The following is a 23452-nucleotide window of genomic DNA, read 5'->3' as shown; positions in this document are numbered from 1 at the left end:
TGCTATGGGACGATAGTCATTTAGACAGGGTACTTTGGCATTCTTGGGCACAGGGACTATGGTGGTCTGCTTGAAACATGTGGGTATTAGACTGGGTCAGTGAGAGGTTGAAAATGTTGAAGACACTTGCCAGCTGGTCAGCGCATGCTCTGAGTACGCGTCCTGGTAATCCGTCTGTGGGCTTGGAAATGTTAACCTGTTTAAAGGACTTACTCACATTGGCTGATCACGCAGTCGTCCGTAACAGCTGGTGCTCTCATGCATGGTTCAGTGTTGCTTGCCTGGAAACGAGCATAGGAGGGATTTAGCTCGTATGGTAGGCTCCCATCACTGGAAAGCTCGCGGCTGGGTTTCCCTTTGTAATCTGTGGTAGTTTGCTCTGTCATCCTCTGATGTTTTTTTCCCCCCCATCTCTTTTTACCCACCTTTCCTATCTTTTCCTCTATGCAGACTATTTTTCAGGAGACACTACCCCATCAACAGTGTGACCTTCAGCAGCGTGGAGCCTCAGGATCAGAGGTGGGCCCAACGTCAGGCAAACGTTAGAGTAACCTTTAGACAACACATGGAACGATAGGTTCTGACACTGGCTTTATGCCTATATGCAACCACTGTCACATAGATCGTGTTTCTATGTGAATACCACCGAGTGAACAGTGAAAAATTATGTGTTGAGCAAATACAGACCATAAGGGTCTTTAGCTATGTAGCGAAGTTGACCTTGTGTTTTGTCATTTCTAAACACTGCTTCATTTGGTAAACAGATATTGCATTGTAGTTTAGGGTTTGGGGTCAATTCATCTCGTTCAATGTTATTTCAAATCTAATTGATCCCAACCCTGTTGTGGCTAAATGTTGTAGGGTTAATAACTGTATTAACCCTGTATTGAGCTATTATGACTGCTACAGCTTGAAGGGACTTCTATTCATGTTTCTAAATACTGGTACAGTATAAACCTGTTTGTGCAATGTGCAACTATAGTATGATTTTTTTCTGGTTAAGTACAACAGCTGTAACTGTATGACTGCTCTTTTTGGTGTATTTGAGAAGCTCTATCTGTCTCGTGCATCCATGTGATTATCTAAGCCTTGTCTTTATGTCCCTGTCTCTCTGCCTGTCTGTCTGCTTCAGGTGGACTAATTCTGATAAGTCAAGCAAGTAAGTGCTTGTGTGTGTCTCTCTGCTTGTCTGTGTGTGTGTGGATAGCATTGTGTGTGTGCATGGCAATTTATCAAACAGTATCCTCTTTTAGAAAATATGACTTTTATCAAATTGATCCTTACAGTGAATGATCCTTAAAAGATCATTAAAGTGAATATAAGTCAAGTGATGCCCCACAGTTTCTTCTCATATCCGTGATTCTCATTAGAAGAACACAATGAGCGCACTGAAAAGGGAACTCTGCTACCATCATAGATCTAAAAACAACCACAAAACCTGCTCTCTTTGATTCACCTGTCTGTTGAACTAATCTCCTACTCCATCCTTTTTCTGGTCCCCTTTCTTCACCTCCTTTCACCCCCCACCCCCTCTCTTTCTCTCTCATTCTCTCTCTCATCATCCCTCTCTCCTGTAGGGTGTTTGGTTTTGTGGCCAGGCGGACGGGCAGCGCATCGGAGAACGTGTGTCACCTGTTTGCTGAGATGGACCCGGAGCAGCCAGCTGTGGCTATCGTCAACTTTATCAACAAGGTCATGCTGGGACCCCAACAGCAACGCAGATGAGCTAGGGCCCCCAGAGCAAGAGCCACAACAGGGGATAACAGTGTGTGGGTCACAGTGTGTAAATTGGTGGGCGATAATGGTTGGGTATGTGTTTCTGCAAATTGGTCGGTGTGTTTGTGTGTACAAAGTGGTGGGTGTGAGTGTGTGTGTACAAGGTGGTGGGTATGGGTTTGCAAATTGGTGTGTGTGTGTTTGTGTGTGTTCATGTTTGAAGATAGCTGTCCACTGGTCCAGGAGAGGAACAGGATTGGACATGAATCATGTCCATCAAGACGGTACGTTAGAAATGTTAGAGAATATATTTGGAGGTGATAGAGTTAAGCTTTTCCTCTACAGTTAAGCGAGTCGATTAACACCACCTCTACRGGGTGAGATTTATATATWTTTTTMMGGGGGGGTCCATTCAGTTACTGTTTGCCATCACCTTTCATTTAATCATATTTGTATGACTATGAAGTATGTGTAATTTTAAATAGGCAAGCCTTATAAAAAAGCCTGTACAATGTCAATGACTACCCAGTTTGCACACAAGCAGATTTGGAAGATCACTTTTTATTGGTCAGTATTATGTTACCCAATTTCTGTATAGTCAACCTCTTTGACGAGTTGGACAAAACAGCGCAGAAGCTGGTTATAGTAAATGTGTGTGAGTGTAATGGAATGTCAGAAATGGAATCGGATTGGCAGTCATTTTATTGCGTTTATAATTTAACTGGAATGGCAACATATCCTGGGTCGTGTTCATTATGTACTGAAACAAAGGATAACCTGGACTTGCTCATTTTCATTTTCTGTTCCGAAACCTTTTTAAAATGTTTTCCCTTGCGTGCCCTTATGAACATGACCATAGTCTTTATTATGTTTTTTTCTATCATGCCAGTACTGAGGTGGATACATTGGGCTGGCATGCCAAAGAGAGGAAAAGCAAGTGATCCTGTGGAGAGGAATATGAAGAGAGCTATTTGAAGAGTTTATTAAATGCTATGTTGATACGATGAACTGTGACGTTTTTAAATTAAAGTTTAAATTTACACACAATATCCCAAAGAATATTTTCCAAACCATAGAAGAACTTTCCTACACTTATGTTTATGTATTTATTTAACAATGGTGCGTTATGCACTTCAATGTAGCGATTAAAAAATGTGAGCGTAGCTCACCATGTCCCAAGTTATATGGGCCTTGCATTAAGAATCAGAAAATACTCTTATTTTCCCCCCTAAAACTTATTTTTCAAACATCTAGATATATTTCATACTGTATGTCAACTAAATCAACCTGCTAGTGAACCTTGCAGTCAACTGTAACTTAAAATGAGTRGTAGCTGAACATCCTTCAAAGGATGGGCTACAGCAAGATAAAAGAAAACCATGACAGAATAGATTGAACTAGTATTATCTTGAGCCAAATTTTGGGGGGAGTTTTATGATGCAATTTGCTTTGTATTAAACCAAACATACTGTATAGCCATAAATAATGCTGAAGCCATAGACAACCAAGCACTCATATTATGTTTTGTAAAGGAATACTTTATTATTGAGGCTTGATTCCTGTATACTTTTTTTGTGCTGTTTTGTTATCGAGTGTTTTACATGACAATCGTTACAGTATTTAGATTAATGATTTATTGTTTGTATTTTTCATATGGAGTTTATGATATATTTTCAGTCTCTGGTAAAGTTTATAACAAAGCAGTATAAGAAAAACATTTATATTTTTAACACATTTAGTAAATAAAGGTTTGGGGGGAAATGTGTTCTGTCTGCCTTAATTGCAATTACCTTACAAAAATGTTGTGATATTTCCAAGGGATTTTATTAGATCCATCAAAATACTAATAGGCCTTTAGAACCAATAAAAACATACTAGAGCTATGTTTAGTGGTGGTAAACCATTTACAGTGCCTACAGAAAGTATTCACACCCCTTGACTTTCTCCACATTTTATTACAACCTGAATTTCAAATGGATTAAATATAGAWTTTGTGTCACTGTCCTACACACAATATCCCATAATGTCAAAGTGGAATTATGTTTTTTAGAAATGTTGACGAATTAATAAAAAACGTCTTGTAAATAACTATTCACCCCTTTGTTAAGGAAAGCCTAAATAAGTTCAAGAGTAGAGATTTGCTCAACAAGTTACATCATTTTTTATTTCACCTTTATTCAACCAGGTAGGCCAGTTGAGAACAAGTTCTCATTTACAGCTGCGACCTGGCCAAGATAAAGCAAAGCAGTYCGATAAAAAACAACAGAGTTACACATGGGATAGACAAATGTACAGTCAATAACACAATAGAAAAATCTATATACAGTGTATGCAAATGGAGTAAGGAGGTAAGGTAATAAATAGGCCAATAGTAGTGAAGTAATTACAATTTAGCAAATTAACACTGGAGTGATAGATGTGCAGATGATAATGTGCAAGTAGAAATACTGATGTGCAAATTAGCAAAAAAGTAAAAAAACAATGAGGTATGAGGTCTGGCGACGAATATGTAGCGAGGGCGAGCTGTTGGCCGGAGTTGGGGTAGCCAGGAGGAAAGCATGGCCAGCCACAGGATGTTTTTGTGCTGGTCGAGGGCAGTCAGGTCTGGAGTGAACCAAGGGCTATATCTGTTCTTAGTTCTAKATTTCTTTGAAAGGGGCATGCTTATTTAAGATGGTGAGGAAATTACTTTTATGACTACCTCATCTCTGTACCCCACACATACAATTATATGTAAGGCCCCGCAGTCGAGCAGTGAATTTCAAACACAGATTCAACCACAAAGACCAGAGAGGTTTTACAATGCCTTGCAAAGGAGGACACCTATTGGATGGTGTATCAATACACCCAGTCCCTACAAAGATACAGGCGTCTTAACTCAATTGCCAGAGAGGAAGGAAACCGCTCTGGGATTTCACCATGACCAATGGTGATTTTAAAACATTTACACAGTTTAATGGCTGTGATAGGAAAAAACTGAGGATGGATCAACATTGTATTTACTCCACAATACTAACCTAAATGACAGTGAAAAGAAGGAAGCCTGTACAGAATAAAAATATTCCAACACATGCATCCTGTTTGCAATAAGGAACTGAAGTAAAACTGAAAAAAAATATGCCAAAGCAATGAACTTTGTCCTGAATAGAAAGAGTTATGTTGGGGGTAAATCCAACACAACACATAACGGAGTACCACTATTCATATTTTCAAGCAAGGTGGTGGCCACATGTTATGGGTATGATGGTCATCGGGAAGGAGTAGGGAGTTTTTTAGGATTACAAAAATTATGGAATAGAGCTAAGCACATACAAGATCCTTGAGGAAAACCTGGTTGTCTGCTTTCCAACAGACACGGTTACAAATTCACATTTCAGCAGGACAATAACTTAAAACAAGGCCAAATATACACTGGAATTGCTTACCCAGGTGACATTGAATGTTCTAGAGTGGCCTAGTTACAGTTTTAACTTAAATCAGCTTGAAAATGGCTGTCAAGCAATGATCAACCAACTTCACAGCTTGAAGAATTAAATTATAATGTGTAAATATTGTACAATCCAGGTGTGCAAATTTCTTCGATTTACCCAGAAACTCACAGCTGTAATCGCTGCCAAAGATGATTCTAACATGTATTGACTTGGGGTGTGAATACCTACGTAAAATAGATATTTCTGTATTTAAGATTTCTTTAAACATGTTTTACTTTAATCATTATGGGGTATTGTGTGTTGATGGGTGACGAAAAAATATCAATTTCATCCAGGCTGTAACACAAAATGTCAAATAAATCAAGGGGTATGAATACTTTCTGAAGGCACTGAATCTATAGCAGGGATCATCAACTAGATTCAGCTGCGGGCCTATTTCTTTCTTGAAGGGGTGGACGGGGGCTGGAACATAATTACAAATAATTTGGAAACTGCAAATTAACCGCGAGAAGTCCAAAATATGTTTTGACTATAACATAATCATTTCAAACCTTGCTTACGTGTGTAAACGATCACGTCTCTTTATTATGCGTGGGAATACTTTAGAAGATTTCTTAAATTAAAATCAATTGGAGCAGATTGCCTGTTTTACAGTCTATTATGTCCAACAATGAAAATACAAATTATTTAAAAAACGTATTTTTTTATTATATTTCTTTGCTCAGAAAACTTGGGGGGCCCTAGTACAGAAGACCCACCAACTGTTGTATTTTAAACTGTTGTATTTTACCTTTTGACAGGAGACAACAAATCCACATCTGAGATAACTACCAATAATTTCAGTGTCCATAATATTTGTGTAACTGTTAGGATATTTTAAATCAAAATGACGAGGTCCTACCGAGATTTGAACTCGGATCGCTGGATTCAAAGTCCAGAGTGCTAACCATTACACCATAGGACCACTCACAGCACAAATAGCTAAAACCTGGGTTCTTATCCGGTACATGCACGTGCCGTCTAACACTTTACAAGTAGCTGTTAAGCTACTCGTGCGTCGGTAATGCAATTCAGTAGCAACTTTGACAACAGACATTTACAACGTGGAATTGCAAAAACCTGCATACCGAAATGCTAGGCAAAAGAAAGAGACATTGCTAGCTACCAAACAAGCAAATTAATTAGCTAGCTTAGTTGAACAGCTAGCGTACTGTATATATTAGAGCAGCATGGTAGCTAGCTTTTCCCGAAGTGTTTTCCTACGTAGCTTGCTAACAAATAATAAGACCGATAATAGGCATGTATTTGTCGTCTTCGCTTCTGCTTTCAACAGCTAGCTGAGGGTGTTGATATTTGTCCTAACTAGCAAAAGTCACTAGCTAGCTAACGCTAGCATATTTATGCTGGCTGTTGGCTAGTTAGCTAAATTTAACCAAAAAAGGCAATCCCACAAGCAGGTCCCTAAATGTAGYAGACGAATCTCGGGTTCTGCATGACATACTATAGCAGGCAAAACATTCTAATCGCCGTCCTTTTCGTTCTATTAGCTAGCTAGCTCTGCTGTAAGTGTGGTTTTGCTGCAGGTACATGATGGCATTGCTTTCTTAGCCCTGGCTATAATATTGCGGCTTAAGTTGTAAATAGTCTGTAGAGGGGGCTAGAGAGTTACGACCCAGGGTTAGGCCTGGGTCACCAGTAATATAATGCTCAACAAGAGGAAGATTCAGTAAATAATACATATTTGGGTCTAATTAGGCCCACAAACTATACTTATGCTTTATATGGCCAGTATTTATGGATTTGTTAAAGCTGGGAATTGTGAATAAAAAGACTTGTTGGCCCTTGTGAACATTCCAAACAAAGACTTGTTAATTGCATCCTTTCCCATTGACAGAAAAGTATGTTCTGACTGGAAAATCCCATAATATGTGTGTGTGCATTAATGCTTTATGTGTGTGAGAGAGAGTTGGGGGAGGGTTCTGCCCAGTGATAAGTCATCTTCAAGACATATAATACTTAACAATTCATGTGACTGACTCATGTGAACTCATGACAACTGTCCAGGGTAAAGTCCCTCGGCTCACACTAACATTCATCTTGTATCAGCTATAGGTGTAATTTACCTGCTATCTATGTTCGACATAGAATACGATACAGGACTCAAACGTACTCCAACGTCTACAAGAAATCAACCCCCGAAGAGTAGGAGGAAATGGCATCAATACTGAGATTTGAAAGCACGTCTGAKTAAATAAAACTGAAGTAGCCTAGCGTTAGGCATTTCTCCTCCCTTCAGAGGCCATTTCAGAGGATTGTGACTAGGATTTTTTTTTTATGTCTTCCAAACATTCTCCAAGAAAATGATTTATCCTGTCCTGTGTGCTGTGACATCTTCAGGGATCCTGTCCTCCTGTCGTGTAGCCATAGCTTCATTCCATGGAGGAACTCAAGACTACATTGAAGGAGCCCTTAAACTGAAATAATCTGGATGCAGTTTCAGTGCAAAATGCAAAAAGTCTGGGTAGCCATTAGATTAGATGTTCAGGAGTCTTATGGCTTTGGGTTAGAATCTGTATAGAAGCCTCTTGGACCTAGACTTGGTGCTCCGGTACCYTATGCTGTGCAGTAGCAGAGAGAACAGTCTATGACTAGGATGGCTGGAGTCTTTGACAATTTTTAGGGCCTTCCTCTGACACCGCCTGGTATAGAGATCCTGGATGACAGAAAGGTTGGCCCCAGTGATGTACTGGGCTGTACACACTACCCTCTGTAGTGCCTTGCGGTCGGAGGCCGAGCAGTTGCCATACCAGGAAGTGATGCAACCAGTCAGGATGCTCTCGATGGTGGAGCTGTAGAAACTTTTGAGGATCTGAGGACCCATGCCAAATATTTCAAATCAAGTTTTATTGGTCACATACACATGGTTAGCAGATGTTATTGCGAGTGTAGCAATGCTTGTGCTTCTAGTTCAGACAGTGCAGTAATATCTAACAAGTAATCTAACAAATTCACAACATTTACATTACATTTAAGTCATTTAGCAGACGCTCTTATCCAGAGCGACTTACAAATTGGTGCATTCACCTTATGATATCCAGTGGAACAACCACTTTACAATAGTGCATCTAACTCTTTTTAAGGGGGGGGGAGTTAGAAGGATTACTTTATCCTATCCTAGGTATTCCTTAAAGAGGTGGGGTTTCAGGTGTCTCCGGAAGGTGGTGATTGACTCCGCTGACCTGGCGTCGTGAGGGAGTTTGTTCCACCATTGGGGTGCCAGAGCAGCGAACAGTTTTGACTGGGCTGAGCGGGAACTGTACTTCCTCAGAGGTAGGGAGGCGAGCAGGCCAGAGGTGGATGAACGCAGTGCCCTTGTTTGGGTGTAGGGCCTGATCAGAGCCTGAAGGTACGGAGGTGCCGTTCCCCTCACAGCTCCGTAGGCAAGCACCATGGTCTTGTAGCGGATGCGAGCTTCAACTGGAAGCCAGTGGAGAGAGCGGAGGAGCGGGGTGACGTGAGAGAACTTGGGAAAGTTGAACACCAGACGGGCTGCGGCGTTCTGGATGAGTTGTAGGGGTTTAATGGCACAGGCAGGGAGCCCAGCCAACAGCGAGTTGCAGTAATCCAGACGGGAGATGACAAGTGCCTGGATTAGGACCTGCGCCGCTTCCTGCGTGAGGCAGGGTCGTACTCTGCGAATGTTGTAGAGCATGAACCTACAGGAACGGGTCACCGCCTTGATGTTAGTTGAGAACGACAGGGTGTTGTCCAGGATCACGCCAAGGTTCTTAGCACTCTGGGAGGAGGACACAATGGAGTTGTCAACCTGTCTCTTATACACATCTAGATGTGTATAAGAGACAGGTTGAATGACTAGTCTTGAAACCTGACTGATTTGGATCAAGAAGGTCATTCTGAGAGAGATAGCAGGAGAGCTGACTACACAACGACTACCTTATACACACAAATGTAAAGGGAGGAATACGAATATGTACATATGGATGAGCGACGACCGTGCGGCATAGGCAAGATGCAGTAGATGGTATAGAATACAGTAAATACAAATTAGATGAGTAATGTAGGATATATAGACATTATTAAAGTGGCGTTATTTAAATTGACTAGTGATACCTTTATTAAATCCATTTATTAAATGTATTAAAGTGGCCAGAGATTTGAGTCTGTATGTTGGCAGCAGCCACTCAATGTTAGTGATGGCTGTTTAACAGTCTGATGGCCTTGAGATAGAAGCTGTTTTTCAGTCTCTCGGTCCCAGCTTTGATGTACCTGTACTGACCTCGCCTTCTGGATGATAGCGGGGTGAACATGCAGTGGCTCGGGTGGTTGTTGTCCTTGTTGATCTTTTTGGCCTTCCTGTAACATCGGGTGCTGTAGGTGTACTAGAGGGAAGGTAGTTTGCCCCCGGTGATGCATTGTGCAGACCGCACTACCCTCTGGAGAGCCTTGCGGTTGTGGGCGGAGCTGTTGCTGTACCAGGCGGTTATATAGCCCGACTGGATGTTCTCGATTGTGTATCTGTAAAAGTTAAAGTGTTTTAGGTGACAAGCCAACTTTCTTCAGCCTACTGAGGTAGAAGAGGCGGTGTTGCGCCGCTTTCACCACGCTGTCTGTGTGGGTGGACCATTTTAGTTTGTCTGTGATGTGCACGCTGAGGAACTTAAAAACTTTCCACCTTCTCCAGTACTATACAGTCGATGGGGATAGGGGGGTGCTCCCTCTGCTGTTTCTTGAAGTCCATGATCATCTCTTTGTTTTGTTGATGTTGCGTGAGAGGTTGTTTTCCTGACACCACACTCCGAGGGCCCTCACCACCTACCTGTTGGCCGTCTCATCATTGTTGGTAATCAAGACTACCACTGTAGTGTCGTCTGCAAACTTGATGATTGAGTTGGAGGTGTGCATGGCCACGCAGTCATGGGTGAACAGGGAGTACAGGAAAGGGCTGAGAATGCACCCTTGTGGGACCCCCCAGTGTTGAGYATCAGCTGGGTGGTGATGATGATTCCTACCCTCACTACCTGGGGGCGACCCGTCAGAAAGTCGAGGACCCAGTTGCACAGGGCGGGGTTGAGACCCGGGGTCTCGAGCTTAATGACGAGTTTGGACGGTACAATGGTGTTAAATGCTGAGCTGTAATCAATAAACAGCATTCTTACATTGGTATTCCTCTTGTCCAGATGGGATAGGGCAGTGTGATGGTATTGTGTCGTCTGTGGACCTATTGGGGCAGTAAGCAAATTGGAGTGAGTCTAGAGTATCAGGTAGGGTGGAGGTGATATGATCCTTGCTCGTCTCTCAAAGCACTTCATGATGACAGAAGTGAGTGCTACGGGGCGATAGTCATTTAGTTCAGTTACCTTAGCTTTCTTGGGAACAGGAACAATGGTGGCCATCTGAAGCATATGGGGACAGCAGACTGGATAGAGATTGATTGAATATGTCCGTAAACACACCAGCCAGCTGGTCTGCGCATGCTCGTCTGCGCATGCTCTGAGGACGCGGCTCGGGATGCCGTCTAGGCCGGCAGCCTTGCGAGGGTAAACACGTTTAAATGTTTTACTCACGTTCGCCACGGTGAAGGAGAGCCCACAGGTTTTGGTAGCGGGTCGTGTCTGTGGCACTGTATTGTCCTCAAAGCGAGCAAAGAAGTTGTTTAATTTGTCAGGGAGCAAGACGTCGACGGGGCTGGTTTTCTATTTGCAATCCGTGATTGACCGTAGACCCTGCCACATACAGTGGGGAGAACAAGTATTTGATACACTGCCGATTTTGCAGGTTTTCTACTTACAAAGCATGTAGAGGTCTGTAATGTTTTATCATAGGTACACTTCAACTGTGAGAGATGGAATCTAAAACAAAAATCCAGAAAATCACATTGTATGATTTTTAAGTAAATAATTTGCATTTTATTGCATGACATAAGTATTTGATCACCTACCAACCAGTAAGAATTCCGTCTCTCACAGACCTGTTAGTTTTTCTTTAAGAAGCCCTCCTGTTCTCCACTCATTACCTGTATTAACTGCACCTGTTTGAACTCGTTACCTGTATAAAAGACACCTATCCACACACTCAATCAAACAGACTCCAACCTCTCCACAATGGCCAAGAGCAGAGAGCTGTGTAAGGACATCAGGGATAAAATTGTAGACCTGCACAAGGCTGGGATGGGCTACAGGACAATAGGCAAGCAGCTTGGTGAGAAGGCAACAACTGTTGGCGCAATTATTAGAAAATGGAAGAAGTTCCAAATGATGGTCAATCACCCTCGGTCTGGGGCTCCATGCAAGATCTCACCTCGTGATCGGCAGTGTATCAAATACTTGTTCTCCCCACTGTACCACTTGGGTCCTGTTTCAATAATAATGATATCAGACCTTCTTGTTGCTTGTCTGATAATCTACCATTTATATAGGAGTGGTTAAAACAAGCTAATAATGGTCCTTTGAGTATACCAAAAAAAGTTTTGTATACTTCCACTGGTATGCCATCCAGCCCTGGAGTTTTCCCATCCTTAAAGGCCCAATTGCATCAAGCAGTTCTTCCTCTGTAATTTGGCCTTCACATGAGTCTTTCTGTACAGATGTTAATTTTACATTATTATTAGGAAAGAAATCCATACAATTAGTTTCAGTTAGTGGAGATGGAGGAGCCTGAAACGAAAACATATTCTTAAAGTACTTTACTTCCTCTTTCAAAATATAATATGGTGAATCATGCGTGACTCCATCATTTGTAACAACTTTTATACATTTTTTTTGGTAGCATTTCTATATTGAAGATTGAAAAAGAGTTTGGTGCATTTTCCCCATATTCCATCCAGTTATTTTTATAGTATATTACACTGATCTTTCTTGAATAAGTTCCTCCATTTCTTTTTGTTTTTCCTCTAACTTATTCTGTGCCTCTATGGTACCGTTTTTATTGCTATCTAACTGTACTGTTAGTCCTTCAATTTCCTTTGTTAATATGGACTCTTTTGATCTAAATTGCTCTTTCTTTATAGATGAGTACTGAATTGCATGGCCTCTAAAGGCACACTTAAAAATGTCCCATACAATACGGGGATCTGCTGTACCTATGTTATGTCTGAAAAAGTCAGTTATAAATTCTTCTGTCCTAGTTCTAAACAATTTATCATCTAGTAGGCTTTGATTAAATTTCCAATATCCTCGCCCACGTGGAAATTCTGTAAGAGTAATATATGCCAATTATGTGATGATCCGACCGCATTCTGTCCCTATCAACACTTTTTAAACTTTTGGTGCCAGAGAGAATGGTATGAAAAAGTAGTCAAGATGACTAGCTTGATTAAACCTCAGCCATGTATATCTCACTAGGTCAGGGTATTTAAGTCTCCATATATCCACTAATTCCATATATCCATGACATTCATGATTTCCTTAAGTGCCTGAGGGGTGATAGTTTGTAGTGTGATTTCCTTTCCGGTCCATAGAGGTATTTAAGACCGTATTAAAATCTCCCACCATAATAATAGAGTCTAGTGTTGCTTGTAGAGTTGATAAATTCTTATATATATTTTCAAAGAAGCTTGATCATCATTATTCGGACCATATAGGTTAATAAGCCATATATGTTTATTGTCCAATAACATATTAAAATAATCCATCTACCTTGAGGATCTGTTTGGACAATTTGCACATTTGGATCAAAATTATTGTTAATTAAAACCATCACCCCTTTTGAATTTCTTTGCCCATGGGAGAAATATATTTCGCCCCCCCAGTTCTTTTCCCACAAAACTTCATCTAAAACTGTTGAATGGGTTTCCTGTAAACAATAGATATTATATTCCTTCTCTTTTAGCCAGGTAAATAGTGATCGTCTTTTCTTATTATCTGCCAGGCCATTACAATTGTAACTGGCTATACTTATTTCACCACTTACCATAATGAGACACAACTTTCAATTCTTTTTATCAAAATATATGTTTGTAAACGTACCATTAAAAAGTAACATGATGATTCTATATAGCTGTACCATGATATTTGCATTTCTACTAAGTAAAACTCCAATTGGTCCCTACTATTCCACCCGCTAAAAGCCCTCCTCATCCCGAGTTGGGTTGTCATCCCAATGCCGGCAGACCACCCTCGACCCCCTGTATTCCATAGCCCTGAACCGACTGGGATCCATCCTTTGAAAAGAGCACACAGTGCCATTTACCGAATTGAAGTAGATCAATTGCCATATCCATTTCCATTGCTCTCACCTCGATTTGTATTATATATAGCTGTGGATCATCCTCTATTGTCCCTAACATCTTTTACTCCTTCGCAACAGTTGTGGGATACACACATACACCCACACACACTCAACCCTTACCCCCACACAACCATAAGCTCACTTTCTCAACAATTGCACCATCCCAGAGCCCAACTCAAGATAGGTCTTGATTTACAAATGCACTTACAGTTGCTGCTGCATGAGAAGGCCTGCAAGACCGCGCAAAAAATGGGCAAAAATTTTGAGATTTTATTTACCATTGTCACATCCTAGATGATGGAGGTCAAATGTACACCTTTTCCCTGAAACACCCACAATACGGTCACCCGTATTGACCATATTCCCAAGCATCTCCATGCAGTCCGACTTTGATTTTGTGCCACCAGGGTCACAATAATATACTCCCTCTCTGAATGTCCGAATGTGACCCCCTCCCCATGGGTTACTGCAGCTAGTGTTGCCAGCACTGCCACTGCCGTGGTGGGGGCACCCGCGCTTTCAGTTTTGCACGAATGCTGCCATCAATCCACGGTTTCTGGTTAGGGAAGGTTTTAATAGTCACAGTGGGTACAATATCACAGATGCACTTCTAATAAACTCACTCACTGAGTCAGCATATACGTCAATGTTGTTGTCTGAGGCTACCCGGAACATATCCCAGTCCACGTGATCGAAGCAATCTTGAAGCATGGAATGCGATTGGTCAGACGAGCGTTGGATAGACCTGAGCAACGGGCGTTTCCTGTTTGAGTTTCTGTCTATAGGCTGGGAGCAACAAGATGGAGTCATGGTCAGATTTGCTGAAGGGGGGAGGACTTTGTATGCATCGTGGAAATTAGAGTAGCAATGGTCCAGAATGCTACCAGCTCGTGTCACGCATTCAATATGCTGATAGAATTTACGAAGAATTGTTCTCAGATTAGCTTTGTTAAAATCCCCAGCTACAATAAATGCAGCCTCAGATATATGGTTTCCAGTTTACATAGAATCCAGTGAAGTTCTTCCAGGGCCATCAACGTATCTGCTAGGGGGGGATATACACGGCTGTGACTATAATCAAAGAGAATTCTCTTGGGAGATAATGCAGCCGGCATTTGATTGTAAGGAATTCTAGGTCAGGTGAATTAAAGGACTTGAGTTCCTGTATGTTGTTATGATTACACCATGAGTCGTAAATCATGAGGCATACACCCCCGCCCTTCTTCTTACCAGAGAGATGTTAGTTTCTGTTGGCGCGATGCGTGAAGAAACCGGTTGGCTGTACCGACTCTGACAACATATCCCAAGTGTGCCATGTTTCCGTGAAACAGAGAATGTTACAATCTCTGGTGTCTCTCTGGATTGCAACTCGTGCCCTAATTTCGTCCACCTTGTTGTCTAGAGATTGGACATTGGCAAGTAATATGCTCGGAAGCGGTGGATGGTGTGCTCACCTTCTAAGTCTGACCAGTAGGCCGCTCAGTCTGTCTGCGGCGACCACATTGTTTTGGGCCAGCCTCTGGAATAAGATCCCGTGTCCAGGGTGGAGGTCCGATCAAAGGATTCGCTTCAGGAAAGTCATATTCCTGGTCGTAATGTTGGTAAGTTGACATCACTTTTATATCCAGTAGTTCTTCCCGGCTGTATTTAATAACACTTGAGGGGTGATGGCTCGTCGGAGCCAGTGTAGTACGATTCAATCTTAGTCCTGTATTGACATTTTGCCTGTTTGATGGTTTGTCGGAGGGCAAAGTGGAATTTCTTATAAGCTTCCGGGTTAGAGTCCCGCTCCTTGAAAGTGGCAGCTTTACCCTTTAGCTCATTGTAGATTTTGCCTGTAATCCATGGCTTTGGTATGAGCATTTTCCTATTAACTTATGGCCGATTATAGCTCATTGAGTGTGGTCTTAGTACCAGCATCGGTTTGTGGTGGTATGTAGACAGCTACATACCACCACCAGCTAATACAGATGAAAACTCTCTTGGTAAATAGTGTGGTCTACAGCTTATCATGAGATACTCTACCTCAGGCGAGCAAAACCTTGAGACTTCGTGCACCAGCTGTTGTTTACAAATATACATAGACCGTCACCCTTTGTCTTACCAGAGGCCGCTGTTCTATCCTTGTATTAAAAATATTTTCAATATCATTTAGCTTATATACTTTTGTTTACTTACAAAATATCTTGGCAATCAATTTAATAAGAACATGATGAGCTAGACCAGGGTTCTCCATCCCTGTTCCTGGAGAATTACCCTCCTATAGGTTTTTGCTCCAACCCCAGTTGTAACTAGCCTGATGCAGTTCATCAACGAGCTAATTATTAGAATCAGGTGCGCTAGATTAGGGTTGGAGTGAAAATCAACAGGACAGTAGCTCTCCAGGAAKAGGGTTGGAGAATCCTTAGCTAGACAATGTACAACCTGAGTGTGAACAGAATGGAAAATGTAATAATGGACTGATGAGACTAGTCATGAATGTTGTGTATGAGAATAGACAGCAGAATGTTATTATGCACACAATGCCTTTATTTAAAGGTGCATGCACTTGTTCAGTGCGCGATCACATAATGCATCCTCCTTATTGGTTAATAACATCTCAATTGACGGTCCTCGTTGGTGGATGGCCTGTGTAATAATACTACCCTTTGAGCAGGCAGATGGAGAGATCTCTGGAAACAGCCATGTCTTCTCCTCTTTCAATATTAAAATAAACCGTCTTATTTATGATGCACTCCTATACACTGTCGCGTTCCTTCCAAGAGCAAAAATAACCTGCTCCCTTTAACCAGGGATGGTACAATGAGTGCTGATTTTCCTCTACATTTGCATACCGTGCTCCAGATGATGGGCTGTATTTGTTTGCAAAATTTGTTTGTGGAAGAGAAGTTTAGATTCATCAAGAACTGATTCTTCAGGCTTACACACAACATCCACCCCATGAATGCAAACAGAACTCCTTCAGCCAAGGTATGGCTTTTTATAAGTTAGGCAATTGTAGCAATTGTTATCAACCATCAGATGTAGTGAAGTGTTCTTTTAGACTGAATACTTTGTATTTTAGAAATGTCCAATTTTGATATTTCAAACATTATGGTCTATTTTGTATGCTTTGAAGGGTTGATGTAAATTCCAGCCTGATTCAGTCACTTTGGGAAATTAATTGAACATTTTCTATGTTTTGTTTTTGGTCATGCGGTACCGAAACTGCTCCCTCTACAACGGAAAATCCTGACTATTATTTTTATTTAGTCTCTTTTTGCAGTGTCCACTGAAACCACAGACATATCAAGGAAATGAATAGTTCCAAAGCAAATAACTTCACTACTGCCTCCACCTGTCCCTTTGGATCCTGCTTTTGCATGAATCACATTGCTCTACCTTGTGCCTGCAGTAACCAACATCATTCTAAGTGTCCCAAACAATGTCTATTTCCTGTGGCTGGTAGTGACCGGAGGGGAAGGCCTTGGGGCCTCAGGACTTCTCCGCTCTCAACCTGTCCGTGTCTGAAATCCTCTACTGCCTCTGTGCGGCCTTGTACTATCTGGACCAATATGTCCTGGGACATGTTCTTCGATACATGACTACGTTTTCTTCACGTCTCATCTACACTGGCCGGCCCGTGTTCCAGTCCTGTATCTGTGTGGAGCTCTACCTGGCGGTGGTCCATCCTGAAGTACAAACTTACACCGGATCCTACCCTATTGTTTTGGATACCTAAGCGCCGTAGGCATAGATGCAAAAGGCATGCTGGCGTCCTGGTGAGACTGAGATGGAGAGAAAATCTAACGGCACTTATTGGCAAATGTCCAGTCACTCGAGAATAAAATGGATGAGCTTAGTTCGGGAGTCTCCTATCAAATAGGCTTGAAAGCTGCAATATTCTGTGCTTTACAGAGTCTTAGCTGACTGAATCTATGGATATACAACTCAGTTGTTTCTCCATGCAGCATCATGATCAGACGGTGGCTTCGGGCAAGTCCAAAGGGGGAGAGGTGTGCCTCTTTGTATACAATAACTGGTGCGCGGCTTCCAGTGAGAAGGAAATCTCAAGCATTTTCTCACTTGACATAGAATACCTCATGGTAAACTGCAGACCTTTTTATCTACCAAGATCGTTCTCCTCCGTAATTATCACTGCTGTCTACATCCCACAAAAAGCAAACACCACCTGTCATTCAATGAACTGTATGGGGCCATAAACAAACAAGAAACCGCAGACCCAGAGGTGGTGTTTCTTGTGGGCAGAAATTTTTACGAGGAAAGACTAAGATCCGTTCTACCTAACTTCTACCAACATGTCTCCATGTGCCACAAGGGGCGCCAAAACTATGGACCACTTTTATTCTACCCACAGAAACACATACAAGGTCCTCCCTTGACCTCCCTTTGGCAAATCAGACCAAGACTCTATCCTCCTGCTTCCTGATTACAAACAAAAGCTCAAATAGTAAGTACCAGTGAAACGCTCAGTATGGAAGTGGTCCGATGAAGCAGACACGAAGCTACAAGACTTTCGCTAGTACAGAATGGGATATGTTCCGGGCAGCACTGGTATTTCGTGATTTTAAGGGAACGGACATTTAGCCTTCAAGAGGTGCCCAATCTGCCAGGGCACCAAGATCATCTGCCAGGGCACCAAGGCCATTAATCAAAATAGTCAATTAGATTGATTAGAGAAAACCAAAAAACACAAGCTATTCTCTTTAGAAAAACACAAGCAATGTAAATATACATAAATAATTAGCATACATGTCAAAGTGTAAGTGCTAGACTATGTATATTAGCTACAGACTTTCATGTCCATACCACACCGATGCTGACATGAGAGAGGCTATAGAAAATGTAGCCAAACTTTAATGAGACATTTAATTGTATATATATATATAGGCCAAACGCCAGTCATGTTTCACAAATATAATGTAGGATAATTAACATTAACATCACACACCTTGCAATCTGAGCAGAGGCGGTCAGCATGTAAAAAAACATTGCCTAAGAAAAATCTGACCATATTTATTTTATAAACACTTCCTCATATGCCATTGAAACCAGCATTTCTCTCATGTTCTATTGCGATTCRACTTTCTTTCATTGTCCAGTTGCCATACATTTCTCCTCTAAATTTCAAGTCCAGTGTGCAGTAACATCTTCCAGGATCCTGTAATCCTGTCATGTAGCCACAGCTTTTGTTAAGTCTGTCTCAATGAATTCTGGAAACAAAAGGATTCTCTGGAATGTCCAATTTGCAGTAGAATATCCTCAAAGGAAGAACCTCCTCGTAACCTAATTTTAAAGAAAATGTGTGAGGCCTTCTTAGAGGAGAAGAATCAGAGAGATTCAGCAGGGCCTGAGGGGCTTCTGCACCACGAGAAACTCAAACTCTTCTGTCTGAATGATAAACAGCCAGTGTGTTTTGTGTGTCATACTTCTAAAAAACATGCAAACCACAATTTATGTCCCATGGATGAAGCTGCACAGGATTTTAAGGTAGGGGGCTTATAATAACATTACCACAACATCATTTTGCTGACATTTTACACCAGAAGAAAAAGTCTGGTGTCCTTATGGACAGCATGTTTGCATTGTAGAATTTGTGAGTGTTTCATTCCCCACTCTTGTAGGTGTATATCGCATGTCTGTTCTAGGCTCTTATGTCACTTTTAATGCTGTTGAAAGTAACTAGAAACTAATAATCAGTCATCCCGATTCACACAAAGTAATAATAGCAGGTTGACCGTCTTCAATACAGTGTCAATTTTCAATTCTAGGAGGAACTCAAGACTTTATTGAAGCACTTACAGAAGAAGTTTGAGATCTTCCATAAAGTGAAACTAGCCTGGCATCAAGCAGTAACCCATATTAAGGTGAGAATGTTGACTTATGTTGTCTAATACCACAGTGCAATGTAACTGTAGCTGAATGCCTTTGTGCATTTGTGGATTCATTGTGAGAATAGCTGTGGTAATAATAGTATTTCACATATTCCTCCCGCTGTCTGCAGCTACAAGCAGAGGACACAGAAAGGCAGATTAAAGGGGAGTTTGAGAAGATACACCAGTTGCTTCGAGAAGACGGGGCGGCCAGATTAGCTACTCTGAAGGAAGAAGAGGAACAGAAGAGTCACTTGATGAAGAAGAAGATTGATGAGATGATCGGAGGGTTATCATCACTTTCAGACACAATCAAAGCAATAGAGGAGGAGCTGAAAGCAGAAGATATCTCATTCCTTCAGGTAAAAACCAATAACTCAATAATAAGCAGAAATTATTTGAGATATAAACTCAGCAAAAGAGTTACAGTTATGAAAACTTAGGACACTAAAGAGGCCTTTCTACTGACTCTGAAAAACAGAAAGAAAGATGCCCAGGGTCCCTGCTCATCTGCGTGAATGTGAATAAGGCATGCTGCAAGGAGGCATGAGGACTGCAGATGTGGCCAGGGCACTAAATTGCAATGTTCGTACTGTGAGACGCCTAAGACAGCGCTACAGGGAGACAGGACAGACAGCTGATTGGCCTCGCAGTGGCAGACCACGTGTACAGGATCGGTACATCCGAACATCACACCTGCGGGACAGGTACAGGATGGCAACAACAACTGCCTGGGTTACACCAGGAATGCACAATCCCTCCATCAGTGCTCAGACTGTCCGCAATAGGCTGAGAAGCTGGACTGAGGGCTTGTAGGCCTGTTGTAAGGCAGGTCCTCATCAGACATCACTGGCAACAACGTCGCCTATGGGCACAAACCCACCGTCGCTGGACCAGACAAGACTGGCAAAAAGTGCTCTTCACCAGGGGTGATGGTCGGATTTGCGTTTATCGTTGAAGGAATGAGCGTTACACCGAGGCCTGTACTCTGGAGCGTGATCGATTTGGAGGTGGAGGGTCCGTCATGGTCTGGGGCGGTGTGTCACAGCATCATCAGACTGAGCTTGTTGTCATTGCAGGCAATCTCAATCTCAACGCTGTGCGTTACAGGAAAGACATCCTCCTCCCTCATGTACCCTTCCTGCAGGCTCATCCTGACATGACCGTCCAGCATGACAATGCCACCAGCCATACTGCTCGTTCTATGCGTGATTTCCTGAAAGACAGAAATGTCAGTGTTCTGCCATGGCCAGCAAAGAGCCCGGATCTCAATCCCATTGAGCATGTCTAGGACCTGTTGGATCGGAGGGTGAGGGCTAGGGCCATTCCCCCCAGAAATGTCCGGGAACTTGCAGGTGCCTTGGTGGAAGAGTGGGTTAACATCTCACAGCAAGAACTGGCAAATGTGGTGCAGTCTATGAGGAGGAGATGCACTGCAGTACTTCATGCAGCTGGTGGCCACACCAGATAATGACTGTTACTTTTGATTTTGACCCCCCCTTTGTTCAGGGACACATTATTCAATTTCTGTTAGTCACATGTCTGTGGAACCTGTTCAGTTTGTCTCAGTTGTTGAATCTTATGTTCATACAAATATTTACACATGTTAAGTTTGCTGAAAATAAATGCAGTTGACAGTGAGAGGACGTTTATTTTTTTGCTGAGTGTATTTATTGATGAACTGATTAATCAATGTCATCTCACACCCACATGTAGGACTTGGCACGTTATTTTGGGGTCCCTCCAATATCTATTATTTGTTACATCCTTCCAATTCYTATGATACGTCTTAAACAACAGTCACCGATGCTTTAGCATTTGTCACTAAGGTTAGCTAGGTTAGGTGTAAGGGATAGGGGTGAGGGTTCGATAACATGCTCAGCAGTTGCAAAACGCTATGGTGATGGTTAGCTAAAGTTGCTAATCAGATAAGATGCCACTTTCGTGTCTGTTTTAAGTAATCCGACCATTTGTAACATATCATACGTATTGGCTCTGAGGCCAGGCTGGATTACATGTCATGTATTATCATTATTTATTATTAATTTGGTATTTTATTCTTCTGCAGAACTACAAGGTCACAATGAAAACGTAAGTGATCTGCCTCTTCGCTCTCTCTTCTCTGAGGTTCTTAACCTAGGGTGCCAAGGCTGTTCTCAACCCAAACCCACAGTTGAACTAACTCCTGAATATTCTTCCAGAGCCCAGTGTACACTGCCGGATCCAGAGAGGGTTTCAGGAGCACGGATCCATGTGGCTAAGCACCTTGACAACCTGCACAGATTTTGTGGGAAGATGCAGGACATTGTTGAAGATGCAGGACATTGTTTGCTCACTATAGTAAGTATAATTTTATTGCTGCAATTGACAAGATGTTCAGTTACTAGCCATAGTTAATACATAATGCTACTTCATGCAAGTGTGAAACGTTGCTTGGCCCTGGTCTAAGCCCCAAATGTGCAGTTTGAAAAACCCCATACAGAATCTCTGTTCTCTTTGTTTAGCTGCTGTGACTCTGGATCCCAAGACTGCCCACCCATCTCTCATCTTGTCTGGTGATCTGACCACTGTGAGACTTGGTGATGGGACGCAGAAGCATCCTGACAACCCAGAGAGGTTTGACAACAATAGAATGGTCCTGGGCTCTGACGGCTTTAACTCAGGGACACACATCTGGGATGTTGAGGTTTGGGACAGTGTAGGCTGGACCCTGGGTGTGGTTACAGAGACTGTCCGGAGGAAGGGAGGAATACGCAGTGGACTCTGGGGTCTAAATTATAAATCAGGTGAATACAGGGCATATTCCCTACCAAATTCAACCATTCCCTTCACGTTGGGCCAGAGACCCCAGAGGATCTGAGTGCAGCTGGACTGGGACAGAGGAAAGCTGTCATTCTATGACCCTTTTAATAACTCACACCTACACACATTCACACACACTTTCGCTGAGAGAGTCTTTCCCTGCCTTGGTAATCGATGTACACACCAGCCTCTAAAGATCTTATCATGGCCTCTGTAACAGTGGAACAACATAGAGCGGATAGGCCTCTTGTCTAGGAACAGCACAGTTGGAGCTGATAAGGAAGTTATAATGTCTCATATTACAACTTTAAAGGTGAAATATGTAACCTATTGGGCGACCTGACCAACTTCACATAGAAAGGTGAGTGTTAGATCTGCAATTCTCATTGAAAGAAAGTCTAAGAAGCGGAAGATCTGTTCTTTGTGCGCTACTTCTATGCTTCCCGTTCCTAAGTTTCGTTTTTGTATCTTTTACTTTCGGTCTTGTACACCAGCTTCAAACAGCTGAAAACACAATCTTTTTGGTTATGAAAAGATATTTCACAGCGGTTGAGATGGTACAATTATTCTCTACACTGTACATTGCTTGTTTTGTCACATAAACTGAAATTAGGCGAACTATTCGAATTTTGGCAACTAGGAAATGGGAGAGCAATTTCTGCACTTTGCACCTTTAAATCGAGCACCCACTGATATTATAAAGACTTGACTGATTTGAACTGTTGATAAAGCACGAGAGTAGAACTGACACCCAGTCCAAATTTATTAGTGTATAATCCTGTTTCTTATTTGTATTATATACGATTGATTTGTTAATCATTTGCTCTTATTGCCTTAAGTATATGATCAATTGCATGGAAATACAAAGCCATACTGTAACTGTCATTCCCTATTACATGATTCAACCAAATACATTCTATTGTTTTTTGTCTATGAGAGTGGAATAACACAGTTAAAGTCGATGCTGTTTTACCATAACGTTTCATTCACCCACTAGCCTAACCCACTTCCATGATTTAATCTTCTCAAACTAGTATGGCATACTTTTCGACAGTTGGAGCAAGCACATAAAGTTTCTTCAGAAATATATGCTTTTCCAGTTTAGACCGGTGTGGTAGGTTTGCAGAGGGAGACAGCTTGCAGAGGGAGATAGAGAGTCACTGGCCAGGGTCAGGCAAGGGTCACCAATAACTCTCAATTAGAGAGGAATATTCAGTAAATAAAGAATATTTGGCTACACCTAACTGCGCTGAATTCAAGGATTTTGCATTGGAATGTCCCAAAGTTTATTTCCACCTCTGATGTGTTTGTATATGGCAAGTGATAAGTCATCAAGACATAAAATACATGTGACTGGCTTTGTAGAACTGTGAATTCTGTCCT

General features: G+C 41.9%; 1 protein-coding gene, 1 non-coding gene and 1 pseudogene across 6 annotated transcripts in view; 2 read left to right on the top strand and 1 right to left on the bottom strand.

The window, feature by feature from the left end:
• Window positions 1–3480, top strand: part of LOC111962208 (tensin-2) — a 77757-nt gene extending 74277 nt beyond the window's left edge. For 4 of the 5 annotated variants that reach the window (XM_023985126.2, XM_023985119.2, XM_023985142.2 and 1 more), the window contains 3 exons: window positions 451–519; window positions 1133–1159; window positions 1578–3480. In XM_023985126.2, the coding sequence (XP_023840894.1) occupies window positions 451–519; window positions 1133–1159; window positions 1578–1725 (244 nt within the window). In that variant the 3' untranslated portion in view covers window positions 1726–3480. The remainder of the gene's footprint in view (window positions 1–450; window positions 520–1132; window positions 1160–1577) is intronic. The other variant, XM_023985135.2, reaches the window with a different exon arrangement.
• Window positions 3481–6039: 2559 nt separating this feature from the next.
• trnaq-uug (transfer RNA glutamine (anticodon UUG)) lies at window positions 6040–6111 on the bottom strand. Its single transcript has one exon. It is a non-coding gene; the product is annotated as a tRNA-Gln (tRNA).
• A 1085-nt stretch (window positions 6112–7196) lies between these two features.
• Window positions 7197–22403, top strand: LOC111961792 (zinc-binding protein A33-like; annotated as a pseudogene).
• The last annotated feature ends 1049 nt before the right edge of the window (window positions 22404–23452 follow it).

The sequence above is a fragment of the Salvelinus sp. IW2-2015 genome, linkage group LG1, assembly GCF_002910315.2.
Source record: "Salvelinus sp. IW2-2015 linkage group LG1, ASM291031v2, whole genome shotgun sequence".
Taxonomy (NCBI): Eukaryota; Metazoa; Chordata; class Actinopteri; order Salmoniformes; family Salmonidae; genus Salvelinus; species Salvelinus sp. IW2-2015.
The sequence above is the reverse complement of the archived record's forward strand: the minus strand, read 5'-3'. Positions and strand labels throughout refer to the sequence as shown.